Source organism: Rattus rattus, chromosome 10 (genome assembly GCF_011064425.1).
Source record: "Rattus rattus isolate New Zealand chromosome 10, Rrattus_CSIRO_v1, whole genome shotgun sequence".
Lineage (NCBI taxonomy): Eukaryota > Metazoa > Chordata > Mammalia > Rodentia > Muridae > Rattus > Rattus rattus.
This window is the reverse complement of record NC_046163.1, coordinates 35,282,824-35,303,076: the sequence shown is the minus strand read 5'-3', so window position 1 is coordinate 35,303,076 and position 20,253 is coordinate 35,282,824. Positions and strand designations below refer to the sequence as shown.

General features: G+C 41.0%; 1 protein-coding gene across 1 annotated transcript in view; it reads left to right on the top strand.

The window, feature by feature from the left end:
* Positions 1–20,253, top strand: part of Cep350 (centrosomal protein 350) — a 132,918-nt gene that overhangs the window by 95,854 nt on the left and 16,811 nt on the right. The window contains exons 27-31 of the mRNA XM_032915377.1: positions 1,227–1,426; positions 7,699–7,904; positions 11,376–11,523; positions 14,469–14,629; positions 17,584–17,720. Of these exons, the coding sequence (XP_032771268.1) occupies positions 1,227–1,426; positions 7,699–7,904; positions 11,376–11,523; positions 14,469–14,629; positions 17,584–17,720 (852 nt within the window). The remainder of the gene's footprint in view (positions 1–1,226; positions 1,427–7,698; positions 7,905–11,375; positions 11,524–14,468; positions 14,630–17,583; positions 17,721–20,253) is intronic.

Here is a 20,253-nt window from a genome sequence, read left to right as displayed (position 1 = left end):
CATTCGACTCCTTTGCTTCCCCCTTTTCCTTCTTCCTGCCTCTCAACCTCTTGGTTTTAAAATCTTCCTCCTTATTTTGTAGACACTGCTCTCCTGTTCACTACTTCTTCTCTGTCTTTACGTCTCACCACTGGGCCTCTCTCAGTGTCTGTTTCCCCAACCTTCATCCCAAATTCCAGCTGTATATCTACAACCAGTTGGTCAGGTAACGGCACCTTTCTCAGTGCACTCTTCGATAGAGCATGCTCTGTTCTTTTCGTTTGTTGTGTTTGCTTTTTTCTTTTTCTTTTTTTTTGTTTGTTTGACAGCAGCCCAGAGGCCTCTTGTCACATGTCACATGGACTTTACCCTAGTGACTCACACTAAGTGACATGATGATTGTTTAAGAATGAAGCTTCGGTTCTTCTTGGCCTTTTATTGCTTGTTGGATGTGCAAGATCCTTTTCCTTGGTTAGCTATCGTTACTGACCTCACAGCAGTAATAAAAGCAGCCCATCTTGTATCAGTCACAGCATCTATATGTAGATAGTTGCTCTCAACTAACCAAATTATTTTCACTAAATCAATAATTTCTCCCAACCCTTTAGGCCCAAGATAAGATTTAATTCCAGAAATCAGGTCAAATTGAGAGTCAAGGCATGTGGCATCAAATGGTGCTGAGCATTCGTACACAAACAGAGCTATCACTTGACATTGTGTTGCTTAGGTAAAAGCAAAGCCTGAATTTGAAAATAAAAATGAAAAATGAAATAAATGTATAATCATTTTTCTTTGTTTGCTTGTGTATTTGGGCACCTTGGGGTTGTTTTTATAGTTGCTTTTGGTTTTTCTGGTTTTGAGTTTTGTGTGTTTTCTGGTCTGAGCATTTAGAATAAATTTCTTACATACTCTCTCTTATGAAAAACAGTCAGTCACCAATGAAAATAAGGAGTATGTAAGTTACTGAATAGCAGCGTCAGTCAGGTTTGCTCAAATATGCACTAGATTTTCTTCCTGCGTTTACCGCTAGCTTTCCTTCACTCCCTGACAGACAACCTGTTATAAGAAACACTAATTCTCTCATATTAAAACAGTCGGCCATCTCGCTTCTGTCATTTCAAGCTTAGGGACAGAATGGTCTGAGTGCCTGCTTTTGCACAGCTTGTTGGTAAGGCATGAATGACAGCTTTCAAAGTTACCTCTGCCTAGGGATGGGTTTCTAACTAGTCTTCCCCGTGTGACTGTAGGTTTCTGACAAAGCGAGAGCAAAAGCTAATGCAGCGCAGACAGCATGCGGAGGAGCTCCTGGAGTGGAAGCGACGTCTAGACGCAGAAGAAGCAGAAATCCAACAAATGGAAAAGCAAGCTTTGGCTGCCTGGGACAAAGAACTCGCAAAACCCAAAACTCCTAAGAAAGAACTGGAGAGCCAGAGAACCGCGCAGAGAGGTAATGATTGCAAACAAGAGCCTAACGTTTTATTTACTTATTTTTGGAAAGGAATGGTTAAAAGTGAAGGAGGCAGTTCAGCTACACACCTGGTGCACACGACTTTTAAGAAACTAAGTAACTTCTTGCCAATGTGAATGTGAAGGTTTGTTTTAAATCAACCTGTCAAAGCTTAATAGGCGTTCAAACAAGGAAAACTCAGGTGTTTAATTCTTTATTTTCCACAGAATGCACAAAAAGAGATAGATTTTTCATCTCACTTTATGATATTAGTATGTAACTTCAATGCTAAATCCATAAAAGAATAACATGAGAAAGGAAAAAGCTGTTCTTTTCTACCCTAAATACTGTACATACAAATCTAAAGAGGAAAACTTAGAATCTCTTGAATGGATTCAGAAAAAGACAGGATCATATACATAAACCCCAGGCCAAAGTACACACGGAAAGGAACTGTCTTTACCCAGCAAAACGGATCAAGAAAATGCAGACTTGAAGCAGATATAATACTCCATGATAAGAGAGAGAACACTTTCCCCTTGAAAATGTTTATTAAGCATTATGCATACACTCTAGGAAGTTCAATAAGGTTTGGGAAACAATTAAAATTAGGGACTGGAAGACACAAAACTCTTATTACTTACACATAGAAAACCCAATTTGGTGCTGGAGAGATGGTGCGTTAGGTAAGAGTGCTTGTTTCACAAGCATAGGAACCTTTAAACCTATGTAAAAAAGCTGGGCAAGTGTCCACGTCTGCTTGTAACCCCAGAACTGTAGGACAGACACTGCCAGCTCTAGGGCCAGTGAGAGACAGACCGTCTCAAGGGATAAAGCAGAGAGTGACAGAGCAGGACACCTGACCCTTCCTGACATCCACACGTGCACATAGGCACATATAATTGCACATAATGTACACATGTACCCCTTCTGTCACACACAGGAAGACCCAAGGATTTGTACTTTGTTAGAATAATGAGTGAGTTTAGAAAGATCACTAGTTAGAAATTCCAAACAGTGAAACCCAGTCGTTTTGAGCTGGATGTAAGTCAGATGCTGGGATGTTTGTCTCCAGTGCATAAAGCCCTGCATTCCTGCCCCAGCACCTGAGTGCGATGGCACAAAACTGCTTCCAAAGCAGAGGCAGGAGGATTAGAAGTTAAGGTCAGCCTCAGCTTCACAGTAAATTTGAAGCCAGCTTGAGCTATCTGAAACCCTGACTTAAAACCAACCAAATAAATCAACAAAACCCCACTTCTTCATGCTTCTGCACGCAGCCCTTGTCATATTCATTGAATCACTTTAATAGGGACTGGGTGGGGGCAGTGCTGGAGAAATGGCTCAGTGGTTAAGGGCGCTCCCACCCTTCAAAGGACTCAGTTTGGTTCCATGTCAGGCATCTCACAACTACCTGTAACCCCTAGCTTCAGGGGATCCTGTGCCCTCTTCTGGCTTTCTTGTGCGCGTGCGTGTGCGTGGGCGCGCGCGCACACACACACACATACATAAAAGTAAATCTTTAAAGAAATATTCGAAAGTAGGAGGATTAGTAGGAAAGAGATAAAGGATCTAGAAGAGTAGGAAGGAGACAAGAGAGGATAATAGCTGAATCTGATACATTATATACAAGTATGGAGATAAGCCTCCATTGTGTATAATATACCTAGTAAATTTTAATGTAAAAACCCTCAATTATATGTCTTAGACAAACAAAAGCTGACTTTTAAGAGTATCATTTTTTAAAAGTTACAAGTAGAATTGGGCATGGTGACACATGCTTCTAACTTCAGTACTCAGGAAATCAGGGTAGGAGAATTGTGACTTTTGTGACTTTGAAGCCAGCTTAATCTAGAGTCTGAGACCAACCTAGAGAGAACCTGTCTCAAAAGATAGATAGATAGATAGATAGATAGATAGATAGATAGATAGATAGATAGATAGATACATACATACATACATACATACATACATACATACATTCATTCATTCATACGTACATAGAATTCAAACAAAAAAATATGAAGTACTTTGATATAAGGTTAATAATACAAGATCTTTGTGAAGGAAAACTTAGAGCTCTGTAAGGAGATGTTAAACAGCAGAACATTTTCACATTCAAAAATGAACCCAGTATCATATGATATTTTTCTTGAACTCATCTCTGGAGCCAAGGCCATTTAGATTTGAGGGCCACCAAGGTTCCTGAAAAGGGTTTTGATGACCTCGTTTAATTTTTTATGAACAAAAGGTCAAAAGAGCAAGACCCTGGTAAAGAAGAAACATAGCAGGTGGACCTACTTCACTGTATGCCAAGACTTTTAAATGTGCAGTAATTTAAACTTTGATAGCTACACAGAGGTGGAAATAGATTATGAACAGAGAACCCAAGAAACACCCAGGCGTTTATGGAAAGTTAACATGACACCAGCAACTTTTCAGACAGAGAAAAAAGGGACTCTCCGACAGATGTACGGGAGGAAACAATGACGTGTAGAGTGCCCACCTGACAACATGAAAGATCTGTACCAGCCAAGTGGGCGCCTTTCACTGTAGCACTTGTGAGGCAGAGGCAAGAGGATTTCTGTGAGTTCAAGGCCAGCCTGCATTTTTGAGTTCCAGGACAGCCAAGACTACATAAAGGGACCCTGTTTAAAAAAAAAAAAAAAAAAAAAGGGGGGGAAGAAAGTGTTCACAGTATCTTTTTACTTAACTGATAGATAATACGGCTATTTTTTTGTTTAGTATTTCTATTATAAACAGTATCATATTTTTAGCGTAGTTAGGTAGAGTGTATATAGAGATGTATATATCATATGTCTACTTATACTACAGCAGAAGATTTTATACTCTTAATCAAAATAATTATCTTTGAGGTTGTCTGTTCTGTTCTGAACGCTGCTGGTTGCAGCTCATTGCTTGTCCTATGATGAGTTAGCACTCAAAGCTTGGGAAATGTCCTGCAGAGCGGTTCTCAAATGGTTTTGGCCTCAGGACCTTTTATACTTGTCGAAATTGTTGAGAACCTCAAAGAATTTTAGTTCATGCGTTTGCAGATATGCTTATACATATCTGTATTTATCACACTAGGTATTAAAACTGAATAAAGTTTAAGTCTCAACAATGTTTGGGTGGGGATTTAACTCAGTGTCTGTTTGATTTTGAGCTGTGGTTTCTCTGTGCAGCTTTAGGTGTCCTGGAGTAGACCAGGCTGGCCTCCAACCACAGAGATCTGTGGTGTCCTGGAGTAGACCAGGCTGGCCTCCAACCACAGAGATCTGTGGTGTCCTGGAGTAGACCAGGCTGGCCTCCACCCACAGAGATCTGTGGTGTCCTGGAGTAGACCAGGCTGGCCTCCACCCACAGAGATCTGTGGTGTTCTGGAGTAGACCAGGCTGGCCTCCAACCGCAGAGATCTGCCTGCCTCTGCCTTCTGAGGGCCGTGAGTAAAAATGTGTGCTACCAACACTGGGCTTTGGTTCAGTTCTTAGCTTTAGAGACCAGAGAGAGAGAGAGAGACAGATAGAATTTAACAAAAAGACCCCCCCCCAATCAAGGAAACTAAATATTAACTTATTTTTAAAAGAAGTAACAAACGGCTAGGGAAATAGCTGGGTTGGTAGTGTTTGCCCAGCAGTCATGCATGAAAACCTGGGTCTAGTTGCCAGCACCACAGACACGGTCATGGAAGGGGGAGGTAGGAGGATCAGGGATTCAAGGCCACCTAGACTACATATTGAGTTTGAGGCCAGCCTGGGCTCAAAAGCAAGCAGAGAAACAACAACAACAAAAACCTAAACATTGCCCTAATAACTTAAAAAATATAAAATAGATTTTCCCCAAAAAGGCTGCTCCAAAGAGAATTACATACAGTTTAGCAAGTAATTTTAATGTCTGGCTGAGTAAAATGAATTATATTCTTATATCTGTTTGTATATTCGATTTGTGACAGTGGTTTTTGGGTATACATATACACAAATAAAAAGATATACTTCAACTAGCTGTACCATTATTCATAATAAAAATATTTGAAATAGAAAAAACCCTACATTTCTATTAGTGGTGTATTTATATATTCCAGTAATCAGCGTGCGTATTTGCATATTGTACCATGCTCAATTCAATGAAAAAAATGTAGCTGTGCAAATCAACATGCACGAAACCAAGTAAACACAGTGGCCACAAGTGGTTTGGTGATTCCTTTTCAAGACTGTTTCAGAACATGTAAAGTTAAATAATATAGTAACAAATGATACATAAAGCCAAAAGTTTCCTTGTGGTCTCTCTCCAACTTCAGCTGTAAGATAAATTAAAAATGGCTTCTCTTGTTAAAACTGTTCATCAGGAACTGTTGGATATAAGTGTGCTCCATGTGAGCAGGTCAGTGGAGTAAAAGCTCTCTCAGAGCTGCCCTGTAGCTCATCAAGAGTAGCTAGCTTATGAGTTCAGACTACTTAATAAGGCAGGATGATAGAAGCAACAGCGTCCAGGAAAAAAATTAAAGAAGCCAAAACCAGTCAGCATGAATTCGTTGCAGCAGCTGAAGCTCACTCTACGCATAACTGTATTTAAGTGTCCATGGCTACCAGACCTGCTGAAACAGCCAAGCAGAGCCCTAACGAAAATTACCATTGCCGTTATCTCCCTTCAAAATGAAGTCACTAAAAACTTCACTGTCCACCACAAGTTACCTTCAGAATGGGTTCTGCAGGGAGCCTTTTCTCGTAGCTAATCATTTCCAAAATGAAGTCTTCTGCAGAAATAGCCGAGTTGACCCAGCGATGTCCAGGGAGGTGGGCTTTCATCTTACGGGATCTGGCTGGGTGAGAGGCAAGGCACTGTTAGGTAAGAACTTTATCATTAGTGATAAGGAGTTTAAGAAGTTAGAAGTAGGATCATGACAGGTGTCCCTACAGCAGAAATTCAAGCAACTTACCTTCCTTTCATAGAATACTATTCAAGAAATAAATGTTCTTGGATTTTTCCCAAACCTTCATTTTTAGAATGATGTACCAAAACAATGAGTTGTTTCTCAATAAATCAAAGGGCTTTTTTCAAAATTGAAATGGGAAATTAAAAAATAATGATTTTTAAAATTTAAAATTTTATTATCATCATCATTGTGTATGTATGTGTGTGGTGTTTTAGTACATGAGGTTATCATCATTGTGTATGTTTTAGTACATGTGAGATTACTATCATTGTGTATGTGTGTGGTGTTTTAGTACATGTGAGGTTATCATCATTGTGTATGTGTGTGGTGTTTTAGTACATGTGAGGTTATCATCATTGTATGTGTATGTGTGTGGTGTTTTAGTACATGTGAATGCAGCTCTGGCATACCATGATGCAGGTGTGGAGGCCAAAGGACAACTTTCGTAAGTTGTTTCTCTTTCTACTGTGGATTCTGATAGGTCATCAGTCTGGAGTGACAAGCACTTTTACCCTCTGAGCCATCTCTCTGGCTGCAGTGCTAATGACCCTTAGGTTCTCTGAAGGTAGACATTGTTATAGTATAGATTATAGAAGTGTTCACTATTTACTACGCCCTTGTCATCATGCAGTGAAGTACTCCAGTAGGTGTACAATGCCACAAAGTCCCTTACAGGACCTTGCTTGCTGTGTAATTGTGACAGCTCAGGTTCAACTGTGGCAAGCTTATTTGGATTTTGTTAAGCTTAATTTTCCATGAATTTCTTAATTGCCCAAGGACTTTATGACATGACAGTGGTTTGTATCCATATGTGTTATCTAGCTGGGTGACACTTGAAGTTTAACTGAATGTACATGCATGTGAGTGCATGTGTACATGTATAAGAAAGCGTGGAAGGAAAAGGACAGCCTCTGGTCTCGTTCAGGCATTCATTCTATAGCACTTCACTGTCTGATTATGGCAGGTTTGAGCTTCTCCTCTCAGCCTGGAAAAAGTCACCTGTATATAACATGACTTCTCTGGAATATGACCTGGGAGTAAAAGTTTTAAGTCATAAAGTATTTGTTTCATCTTTTCAAAAAGCACTAAAATATTTTCCAAAGTGACTTGTGAGTTGTAATTGCTGTGCACCTCATATTTATTCAGCCTTCATCACTGGACATACACGGTGAATATCTGTTCTCACGTGGCGTCAGCCAAGATTGCTAATGCACAGACTCTATTAGTAAATGGTAAATAATGTGGTTTATACTGAAAGAGGTCTAAAATGTAACAAGCTTAACTTCTTCACTGACAAAGTTTGGACATTTTTTGTTTTGTTTTGTTTTCACTCTGTTTCTAGGAATAGCAAGTGAAGAGGGATCTCTGGTGCCTTCCTACTCTCTCCGGAACAGTGAAAGTATTCCGGAAGAATTAGGCAGCCCTTCTGAGTTGTGCGTGCCTTCTGCGTCTAGGGCTCAGACACAGCCCGGAAGTCCAGATCACAGTTTACTTACTGAGGAAGTGATTTTTCCACAGGAACTCGAGCCTGACTCTCCCAGTAAGCATGTAAGTCAATGCCTGTTTGTATCTTAAAACGTCTATAGAGAAAACAGTGTTGAGAAGGTATTATGAATTGCCATATCATTCCTGGTAATAGTAGCACCGTCATCCATGCTTGTACCACACAGGGTTTGACATTTGGAGAGAAATAAAACTTTTAATAAGCTTATGTTTATGAGTATATGAATTTAGCTTCAGTAGCAGTTAAAATTATACTGTCAAGTCTAATAATATTAAAGAGATAGTGCCTTAATTAGAGTTACTATTGCTGTAATGAAACACCGTGACCAAAAGAAAGTTGGAGAGGAAAGGGTATATTTGGCTTACATTTCCGAATCCCTGTTAATCCTCTAAGGAAGTCAGAGCAGAAACTCAAACAGGGCAGGAGCCTGGAGAGAGGAGCGGATGCAGAGGCTGTGGAGAAGAACCTCTTACTGGCTGCTCCACCTGCTCTCTTTCTGAACCTGGACCACCAGCCCAGGGTAGCACCAAACAATGAGCTGGGCCGTCCCATTGATCACTAAGAAAATGCCCTACACACTTTCATATGCCCTGTCTCAGGCACAGTCTCAGTTGAGGTTCCCTCCTCTCAGATGATTCTAGGCTGTGTCAAGTTGACATAAAAACCAGTCAACACAGGCAGGGATTCTTAAAGTCTGTAACAGGACCAGAGACCGCTCAGTGGGTAGGTAACAAGGGTGTTAACTGCCAACTTCGATGGCCTGGCTTTGAGTCTCAGCACCTTCAAGGTGGAACAGAGACAACTAACTCCCAGAGTCGGCATGTGGCGTGTGTGTGTGTGTGTGTGTGTGTGCTTGTGCACGACACATACACACACATATACAGAGTAATGGAGATTATTTGTATAAACGTGACAAGCCCTTTTGCAAATCTGCTGTCTTAAAAAGCATAAGATCTTTAAAACATAGTGCCTTTGATAAAATGTAGTTGATAATTGCTAGTTCATAATCAGAGTAAGGGTGATTTTATCACTTTGAAATATCTGAAATAAATGGTTTTCAATTATTATACTGGGCATTATTAGAATAATAATATTCTTTTATTCTGTATTTCGTAGAAAGATAAAAACTCACTTGTTTTTTAAAAACTGATTTCTATAAGATTAAGACATCAGCAGAGCAGTGTGAAACTCTAACAGATGTAATAGTAGAACTGCTTTATTGGGAAAAGTTACATGTGTGCTAGTGTGTACGTGTCTGCATGTAAAAGTCAGAAGAGACCTGAGGAGTCAGTTCTCTCCTCCTAAACCACGTGATTCCAGCAGTTGAGCACATGTTGTAGGACTGGCAGCTTTAATCTGCTGAACCGTTTTCACTGACCCATGTTAAAGCTTCCTTAATTTTAAAAATATGAATAGAGACATCTATCCTTAGAACATCTATCCTTATGTTTTAAAATTATTTTATTTTATGTATATGCGTGTCTGGCCAACATGTATGTCTGTGCACCATTTGTGTGCCTGGTACCCAAGGAAGCCATAGAGGACATTGGCTCCTGCAACTGGAGTTACAAATGGTAATGAGACACCATGTGGGTGCTAGGGTTTGAATCTAGGTCCTCTGCAAGAGCAGCCCTGGTCTTCAGAGTGAGAACCTGGCTTAAATTATATAGAATATAGAATATATAGAATTATATATAAACTTAATATAATTATAATGAATTGTAATATAATAATTAAAATATAATAAAAACCCAGTATTCTTATGCTAATCAAGAAATTGCATTAAAGAAGAAAGAGAAAAGGGTTTTTTTATTCACTTAATATCTTGATTGCTGCCCTCCCCCAGTCACACCCTCACAAAATCTCTCCCCCATACCCCCTTCTCCTCTGAGAGGATGGAGTCCCTCTGGGTATCCCCCGACTCTGGAACATTAAGTGTCTGGGAAACTAGGCACATCCTCTTCCACTGAGGCCAGACCAAGTAGCCCAGCTAGAAGAACTTATCCCACAGACAGGCAACAGCTTTTGGGATAGCTCCTGCTCCAGTTGTTAGGGATTCACATGAAGACTAAGGTGAACATCTACTACACATGTGTGGGGAGGCCTAGGTCCAGCCCATGTGTGTTCTTTTGTTGCTGGTTCAGAATCTTAAGAGCCTCAAGGGTCCAAGTTAGTTGACTCAGTTGGTCTTTCTGTGGCGTTCCAGTCCCCTTCGGGGCCCTCAATCCTTCCCTCAATTCTTCCATGGAGTCCCCGGCCTCTGTCCATTGTTTAGCTGTGGGTCTCTGCATCTGTCTGAGTCAGATGCTGGGTGGCGCCTCTCAGAGGACAGCCATGCTAGACTCTGTCTGCAAGCACCACAGAGCATCATTAGTAGTGTCAGGGATTGGTGCTTGCCCATGGGATGGGTCTCTGCTCCATCCCCCATCCCTGAATTTCTTGTAGGCAGGATGAATTTTTGTGGAAAACTTTATGGGTGGGTTGGTGTCCCTATCACTCCTCTGGGTATAGGAGGTTACCTCTTAAGGTTTCATATCCCCAGTGCTGTGAGTCTCAGCTAAGGTCACCCACATTAATTCTTGGGCACCTCCCCTATCCCAGGTCTCTTGTCTAATCCTCGAGATGCCTCCCACCTCTTCACTTCCCCTTCCCTGCCAGTTGCTGATTTCCACTCATTTTCATGGCCATCTGGTCATCTCTCCTGTCCCTCCCCACACCTGAGCCTGACCCCCCCATCTCAACTCCCACCCAGTTCCCTCCTCGATCTGCAACCTACAACTATTATAATCCCTCCTCACTTGGGTCTGCCTTCTTTAGCTTCTTTGGGTCTGTGGAGTATAGTGTGGGTAGCCTTTATTCTATAGTTAGCATCTACGTATAAATGAATATATACCAGGCATGTCCTTTTGGGTCTGGGTTACCTCACTTAGGATAATATTCTCAAGTTCCATCTGTTTGCCTGCAAACTTCATGATGTCCTTATTTTTAATAGCTGAATAGTATTCCATTATGTAGATGTACCACATTTTCTTTATCCATTCTTAAGTTGAGGGACATCTTGGTTGTTTCCAATAACTTTTAATCAACTTTTTTTTAACCTTTTGTGAAATTATAAAGTTGTGCTAAAATTTAATATATTCAATTATTATATATACTATTAAATTTGATGTTTATTTGATATAAAAATATTATAAAATATACTTTAAAAAGAATTACTTAAAACGTAATTGGGGGCTAGAAAGATGAATCAGTGGTTAAGAGCACTTGCTGCTCTTGGAGAGAACCAGGTTCAGTTCCCAGCACTCACAAGGCAGTAACTGTAGTCGCAGGGGATTCCACACCCTTTGCTGGCCTCCAAAGGCACTAGCCATGCACATGGTACACCACCATACAGGTCAAAATAGATACATTTTTAAAAGTTGTAATTGCTATCTTTACTTGATTGTATCTCACATTTAAAATATAAGTTCAGTTGTTTGACAAAGTAATTCCTGTTTGCCTTTCTGCTTCAACAGTCACCTCCCAAAAGTTCCTTATCTTTGTCAAAGCAAGAGTCTAGCAAAGCAAGTCATAGTAGGACTGAAGGACACTGCCATCTGCCTGCCCGATCTCGCCAGCCCTCTTACAGTTGGTCAGATGAGTCCCTGTCTATGACACAGTCAGGTAAGGCTGCAATGATCTCTTCTTTTGTTTTGAATTCTCCTTTAATAAGCTTTGTTGACCACATGCTACAGTCTTGTCCTTTGTTGCTTAACTCATAGCTCAGTGATTATCACTGATAATATATCCTAACTTTATTCTCTTGTGTTTGTAGACATTTATTTCTCCAAAAATTTCTTTCTGTCTGTCCATGTCAGACAGTGGCTTTTTGTTTCTACAGCACTCTGTCCATGAGTGTGCCACACTTTACAGCACAGCTCGTCGGACAGCTTGGCTACCAGGTCTGGGTTACAGTCCCTGGCAGCTGGGTCTAGCTGGTTTCTCAATGTGTAACACCAGTGCCTCATAGGCGCTGTGGATTGCATGTGGTGGCTGCTTATTAATTTTTTTCAATGAGCTATTATTAACCATGAAGTTAGAGGGTTGTGGAACAGGATAGCACAAATCTCAAAGGAGCCATGTAGAGAAACATGCCTGTGTTCCTTTTGCCCGTGGATGGCAATAGGAACATTCTGTTTCCTTTTTTTGTATACCCCTCCCTGTTCATAGTCTGTTGGATGTTGATTTTGAAAGACTGAATAGCTTCTACCTTGCAAGGCATCAGGAGTTTGTTGCTTTTGGGAAGCATTTCTAAAGGGAAAGTGCTATGTTTATTAGAATTATGAGGAAAATGAATATAATATTGAGCATCGCCATATTAATTATATTGATAAACATATATTGCCATTTAAATTCATTCTTAACTTAAAAGACATTAGCTTTTTCTTTTGTTGTTTTGTTTTAGGGGGTGTTGTTTTGTTGTTTTGTTTTTTTTAAGTAAAGATGGTTTAGTTGTTTCTGTGAGAGGAGGTGGATGAGGGGAAATAGTTTAATCGGGGAAGTACTCGTAACAAGTATGAAGGCCTCTGTTCGGTTCCTAGAACCCATATGTAAAGGGAACGGAGCACAGTGGCATGAGCCTGAAATATTATCCAGGGCAAGAGGAGCTCAGCAGATGCTTGGGGCTTGTTGGCCAGCCAGTCTAGCCTGTTTGGGGATAAACCATGCCTTGGAAAACAAGTTGGATGTGCTTGAAGAAAAACACACAAGGTTGATCTCTGGCCTCCACAAAACACATCCATGGACACCCACACACATATGAACCCCCCTCACACACATACACTTTTTTAAAAAGGTAGATAATATACCATAACTCAACTTTTTTCCTGATGATTGTTTTCTAGATATCCTTAAATGTTCACAGTCATAAATAATGCTTTAAGAAATACATACAACGGGGTTGGGGATTTAGCTCAGTGGTAGAGCGCTTGCCTAGCAAGTGCAAGGCCCTGGGTTCGGTCCTCAGCTCCAAAAAAGAAATACATACAACATTTTTAAAGTCTGGTTGATAGAAATAGAATTATCAGGTCAAACAGTGAAAATTACTTGGAGGTTTTGTTTGTTGTTGTTTTATTTTGTTTTTCAGTAGGGTCTCACTAAGTAGATCTGGTTGTCCTAGAACTCACTATGTAGATCAGGCTGAACTCAAACTCACAGAGATCAGCCTGCCTCTGCCTCCCAAGTGCTGGGATTAAAGCTGTGCACCACTACAGGTGGCTTCACTCTTGGTTTTTCCTGACAGACTGGCCTCCTTGTGCCTCCCCAGCGATGCAATTACAGGACTGTGCCCCCACTCTTGGCTTAGAAGCAAATAACTCATCGGACCAAAGAAGTAGATAGTCGGAGAGACGATTACTTTAACCCAGACTGTGCAAATGAATACAAAGCCCCAAGCACTCAGCGCTTTCAACCTAAAACCAGTTATTTTCTTCAAAAGTTAAGAGGAAGCATGTGAAGATCTCAGTTGTCCCTTCCTGCCCCTGCTTGTTTGTACATCTTAAGTCAATGCTGAGAGATCATGGGAACTTAGCTTTGCTTTGTAGCCCAGATATTGGGATCACACCATTTTTAAGAGACAGTACTCTCTCTGCATCTGGACGGCTTCTTAGTAACTTAATGTGAGATAACCTAGTCGCAAGGTGAGACCGTGCACATATGAGTCTGAGAGTACTGAGGTGCGTGGAAACGCCATCAGTGTGTGATGCTGAGCTGTGGGGATGCTCTCTTATGTCCTTACTGTGTGCAGTGAGGTAAGCAGTGGTTCCAACGCTGCCTGTTTGTTTCCATTCCTCCACATGACAGGTTATAATCCGCATTCCCGTGCTGTTGCAGAAATAAAGTATTGGGGAGAAACAAATTTTAATCAGTTTTACTTTAGTACTTTTTAAAGCTTTCAAAGAAACAGTAGGACATGTTTTTCTTTATTTTATGTGATAAGACTTCACTTAATGATTCACAGTTCGGGAATGTAAAATTTTATTTTATCCTAATTTGACTTTTAAAATATAACATCATGTATTAATATATAAGGACAGTTTTATGAACATCTTGCTACCAGAAGTAATTTTTTACAGAAAGTACAAATTTCACTAACATAAAAATGTAAACTTTAACTATATATCTTGCTAAGATAGGGTTGTTCAAAATCTACTCACATTTCAGAGAGTGAGCGGTCAGGGCTGTGCAGTTGTTACGAACCCTTGCTTCACAAGCAGACCTCACAGCCTGAGTTCCATCCCGGAACACAGGAGAAGGGAATCAACGCCAAAAGATGTCCCCTGGCCTCCTCACTTATACCACACTCAGGCGCGCGCACGCACACACACTTTTCACAATAATTATAAACAAACGAATGTTTGAACCATTAGAAATTAGAATGGTAATCAGGAAGGCTAAAGGCAAAGGAAGATCCACGGGAAAACAAGCATGAATTTTATTAATAACATTTTCCAGAAGCTCAATTTTTAAAATTTTAAATATTAACTTTAAGCATTATAGCTTTTCTTTATTAGTTAGTGAGTTAATTTTATTCTTTGTTAAAATTAATTACAAGATTTTGTTTCTTTCAGAAACTACATCTGACCAGAGTGACATTGAAGGGAGGATCCGAGCTCTGAAGGGCGAGCTGCGGAAGAGAAAGTCAGTTGTGGAGCAGCTGAAGAAGGAGCAGAGGAAACGACAAAAGGAAAGGCTGAAAGCCCAAGAAGCCAGTCTGCTCAGACAGCTGGAGGTGAGGCGGGACGGGTCAGCCGCCAGCTTAGCTCTGAAGTGGGCTCAGTGTTCCCTGCTAATAGAGTAGTCATATGGAGTCGCGTTTCATCATCTTTAAAAACAAACCTGAAGGTATCTTAAGTATTACACTAAATATTAAAAAACTTTCTGATAATGGTACTTGCCAGGCAATGGTGGTACACACCTTTAATCCCAGCACTAGGGAGGCAGAGGCAGGTGGATCTCTGTGAGTTCAAGTCCAGCCTGGTCTATAGAGCAAGCTCCAGGACAGCCAGAGCTCCACAGAGAGTTTATCCATAATCTCCTCAAAAGCATTACTATCAATGGATGGACAGACAGGTCTAGATATTCCCACTGATGTTGCCCATCTGTTCTGGTAAACAGGCTGATGTAGGACAGCTCCTAATTGACAGCTGCAGGCTGCTCCCCTCCTAAACTCTGGCACCCCTCCACAGTCTGCTGCCTGACACTGTCTCCTCCTACAGTCCCTGCTCCCTGATGGCTGTTCTGCCAGGCCACTCCTCTGTGCACAATCTTGGGCCCTGGCTCGGGCTCTCACCTGTATCATCTGCATAGTCTCCTCCTACCGCTGCCTCTGGCAGATTTTTCTACACATCTCATCCCCCTCCCTCTCCTTCCCCCTCTCCCCCTCTCCCTTTCCCCTGTCTCCCTCTCCCCCCTCCCTCTCCCTCTCTTTCTTCCTCTCCCTCCCTCTTCCACCTTTCTTCCTTTTCATTCTTTTCTTCTCCCAAACTCCCCTGCCTCCGTACAGTCTCTCCCTGCTGCCGTAGCCCAGTTGTCCTAGATCCATCTGAACACCCGGCTATTACAATTGTCTGGTCTCATGTCACTACTAGAGAAAGCTGCCCAGCTTCTTTCTGCCTGGACACTTTAAGATTTTCAAAACACTTGAAACTGTTAGACCTTTAAGTTTACCAAGTGTGAGAAAGTACATTGCTGTGTTGAATCAAATTATCTGTCCTGTTAATTTTTTCCCAGTGACTAATTTTCGTACGAAATTAAAATGGCTTTTTTTTATATGACAGGAACTCAGATAATTGAATGCATTTTCTATTAATCCTCATAGCAATGAAGTATGGGTACTTCACTGTTTCACAGATAAGGAAACTAAGTTTCAGTAGGATTAAGGACTTATCCAGGGACACACAGACCATAAATGAAAAAGGCAGGGTTTCTATTTATTTCTAATTCTAGGTTTTCCCATGAGAACAGGCCTTTTAATAAATGTGGAAGTAATAAACATTTGCATGGGTGCATCCCATGGTGACAGAGAGCAAGCACGGTGATGAGGTATAGTAAATAACCAGCCCCAGATAGCCACACATCCCTATAATCAGCTTAGGAGTCTGAAATAGAAATGGGAGTTCAAATCCAGCCTGACCCACATAGTGAGTTCCACCCTAGCACTAGGGGATTTAGAACAAGCAGCAGCAGAGACGCAGTGGCTATGCTGGGAACTCATGTGGGAAAGCAGTGGGAAAGTTCAAAAGTGGAGGTGACATCTAGGAACTTAATGGCCAGACGAAGGCATTTGGGCTTTACCTGATTGGGCATGCAGCTCTAAGCCATTAAAGTAATACTGGAAATAAGTGAAACAGTGCTGCTGAGAAAGCTCACTGTTACCACTCTAGTACGTGGGGATTTGAGGCAGGAGGAGCTCAAGTTTGAGCCTAACCTGTGCTACATACCAAATCCTGTCTCAGAAAATTGTTACAACCTTAAAAAAATATTTCATTGCTAGGAAATATCTAGAAAGAGTGGAGTGCCATATGACCCATCCCATCCAACACTTGGCTGAGTGACTGAATAGAAATGCGAGAGAGTTACGTGTTCTGAGTTTTGAAATTACATTATGTCATAGAGAAATAAATAGACATGGCGATTCATATGAAAATGATCTATTGGACTGTATTGGTCACAGAGTTAATAATAAACTAAAATTAGATCAGTATCGCTTTCAGATCTGAGTAGCTATACCAGTATGTAGGCCTAGCTAGATGCTATATGCAGTTACTTAGTGATTAATACTAGAAGTTGTCAGAACATTGCTAATTCCGATGAAGATAATATGGAGGACAAGAGTTCTCTACCTATGAGTAGGGATTTTAGTCCCGACATTAAGAATTTATAATAATTAGCAAGGACCCATCAATCATTCTTTCACTCTGTGAACATTTATTGACAGTCTAGTTAGGCCAGACATAGATAAGCCTGAAGAAATCATGCCCAGCTTTTCTTTTCAGCCACGACGTCCAGTTGACTTAGACAAGTGAGTGCAGCCTCCAAGCGGAAGAGACGCCCTAGATAGAGGGCTACCGTAATGCCACACTCATGATAGTTATGGCGTGTCGGCATCTGGTGGTTAGTAAAGAGTAGGCATTTAATAACCAGGCAACAGGTCAGTGATTCGGACCTTCTGACTGATTACACGCAATTTCCCGAGTACTTTCTTAAGAAGTTTACAGTCAGTGATACCAGAAACAAAGCAGCATATAAGGCAGAGTGTCGTAGCCCGAGTCTTTATCCCATCACTTGGAGGAGGCAGAGGCCGATGAGTCTCTGAGTTCACGAACTTCTTACTCTACAGAGTGAGTTCCAGGTCAGCTAAAGCGGCCATCGTCAATCCACAGTGCCCCTCCCCCAAGCCACAGAATAATAGTGCGTACTGCAGAAAGTGGCATATGACAAACTAAAGGTCTCAGCGTGCCGACGGATTATCATTCGGGGTTTTTAAAATTGAAACGGTAGTTTCTTGCCTCGCTTTCTACAGTGGTAAAGACGTGATGGGAACAGGGAGGGAATCTTTATCTTCTGTCTTTTTACTAGTTGAATATTTAAATTATGCTATTTAAAATTTTTAAATATTCTTACTATTTAAAATACCTTTTAGAACATTCTGAATAAAAACTTCTCTAACTCTTCCAAACTTAGACTTACGATGAATTCATTAAGAAAACTGAAGGTGAGCTCAGCCAAGATTTGGACACATCCCCAACATCCAAATTTCAAATTAAAACTCTGTCCTCCATATCTGAAAAACCCAAAATCAAGCCACATCCACTACACAGGTAAGAACTGTAAAAACTTACATGTATTCTGCTTATTTGATAATGGATAAGGAAAGATGTTTTAGTAGAAGTGAACTTTTAAGTAAGAGTAAATGATAGAAGTAAAAATACTATGTTTGTTTGTCTGTCTGTCTGTCTGTTTGATGAACATGAAAGTGCTCCATATGGCAAGTGCACAGTGAATGATGGCGTACAGATGTCATCCAGTGTGCGTCGTTAACCTGGGCCGAGGTGGCGCAGCGAGAGCAGGCGCTGGGCACTGCGGCAGGAACAGACAGTTACGTGTAGATCCTTGGAAAACAAGGCAGTGTTTTAGAAAGCAAAAAGATCTATAGTCTTTAATTCCACCACCCTATGTCTAAAAAAACTAGCTTGATAAAATATGTAATACCAAAAATCTCTATTTGCACTAAGTATATTTATTATAGCAAATTTTGTGCTTATCATAACATCCATTTATATTCATAAAACATTGGAAATGATCTTTAATTCCAAAAATGAGTGAAATGTCTCAAGAAATCTTGGTTCTATTCATGTAATAGAATATTATACATCAGGTAAAAATATATAAGGGACCAGATAGCGGTAGTAGAATATATATTATTATCCTGTTGGTTTGGACAGTGGGTGAGAGGCTTCTGAGAAACAAGCATATGTGAAAGAGAAGAATGTTCGTGAATGGCGAAGAGAAAAAACTGGGTAGGCACATTCTAAAAGGTAAATAGAATACCACTGGATAGGTACCACTGGAGTTCAGAGAGACTGGAGGAGTAAGGAAAAGCCACATTGGGAAGGCCTTGTGCTCACTCAGTTTTAGTGGTTCACATTTTACTGTGAGAAGATGTGTGCCTTTAAAGTTGTTTTTAAAGTATTTTGATAGCTTCATGGTGGAGCACTTGCATACCATGTGCAAGACTGGATTTTTATCCCCATGGGTATAAGAAAACAGAAACAAGCTAAAATGCTTTGCTGAGTGCGATGTTTCCTGCCAGCACTCAGGAGGTTAAGGATTGTGAGTTCTAAACCAACCTAGGCTACATAGTGAGCCCCAGGTTAGCCTGATATACATATTGCACCTCTCATGAATTATCATCCAGCCCTCATCCAGGGGGCTGGAGAGATGGCTCAGCATTTAAGAGCACTGGCTGCTCTTCCAGAGGACCCACATGGCAGCTCACAGCAGTCTGTAAACCTAGGACCAGGGAATCTGGTGACCTCTTTTGGCATCTGAGGCTACTGCAGCAGTCACACATTGCAGGAAAAACACCCACACGCATTTCTGGAAGGAAGGGAGGAAGCAAGCAAACAAACAAACAAGAGCTAGGGAGATTCTTCAGTAATTCAGAACACATACCGCTCCTGTAGAGGACTCAAGTTCAGTTCTCAGCACCCACACTGGGTGGCTCACAACCGTCTGTAACTCCAGCTCCAGCTCCTATAATCTCTGCACTAAGGAAGTGAAGGCAGGAAGAGCAAGGAAGTTCAAGGTTACCCCTCTACATAACAAGCTCAGCCTGGGATACACAAATAAATAAAGTATTTATTGAACGGCTTTCTTAAAGATTTATTTATTTTATGTTTGTGAGTACACTGTAGCTGTCTTCAGACACACCAGAAGAGGGCATCACATCTCACTACAGACGGTTGTGAGCCACCATGTGGTTGCTGGGAATTGAACTCAGGACCTCTGGAAGAGCAGTCAGTGCTCTTAACTGCTGAGCCATCTCTCCAGCCCCTAGTTGAGTGGCTTTCTTAATCAGGGGATTAGATATTTTTTCAATCAGGAGTGAGGTAGGCTGTTGCTCACCAGTTAAATGTCAGCACATTAGCTTATGTGCAGCCCTACATTCAGTCTCCAACGTCAGAAGACATTTGTATTCACAGAGATCCTTCTGAGTGTTATATTGAGGAAAGATTAGAAGAAATAGGCTTAGATGCCGAAAGAAAAGCAGTCTAAGCCAAGCCTCAAATTAACAGCAGTAATAAAAATAGAAGATATACTTTAGAAATTTCTAAGACATGATATTGTCTAATTAAAGTGGGAAACAGGAAATTGAGGGCTCCTGCATTTCTTAGTTGAGCCAGGCTTTCATTACCCTAGTAGCAGAGTGGGTTTGTGGGAAGCTTAGGATTTTGGTTTTAAGTGTTAATTTTGAAATGTAATTCATACTAATAGAGTTGTGTGAGTGTTAAGGAGAGAGATTCTGAAAATATTAGATATGCATAGTTATAAAGGGTAGGTAAAGCTAGAAAAGCATGCATCTGGAGAGAAAAGGGAAGCAAGCAGTAAATAAAACTAAAGAGCGACATTTAAGTTATTATAAGCAAAAGGCAGAAGTCAAACAGCATGGCCAGTGCTGTAGGAAAGGAGGGTGGCAAGCAAGGAGGGGCTGGGGATGTGGTTCAGTGGTGAGCACAGATGTGAACAAGTTGCTGGAGGAAAGAGGGAGGGAAGGAGGGAGGGGGAGAGTTCATTTTAATGGTGGGGGATACACATAAAGCAAGGGAAGTAAGAGGCCTGCTGTTTGTCTTC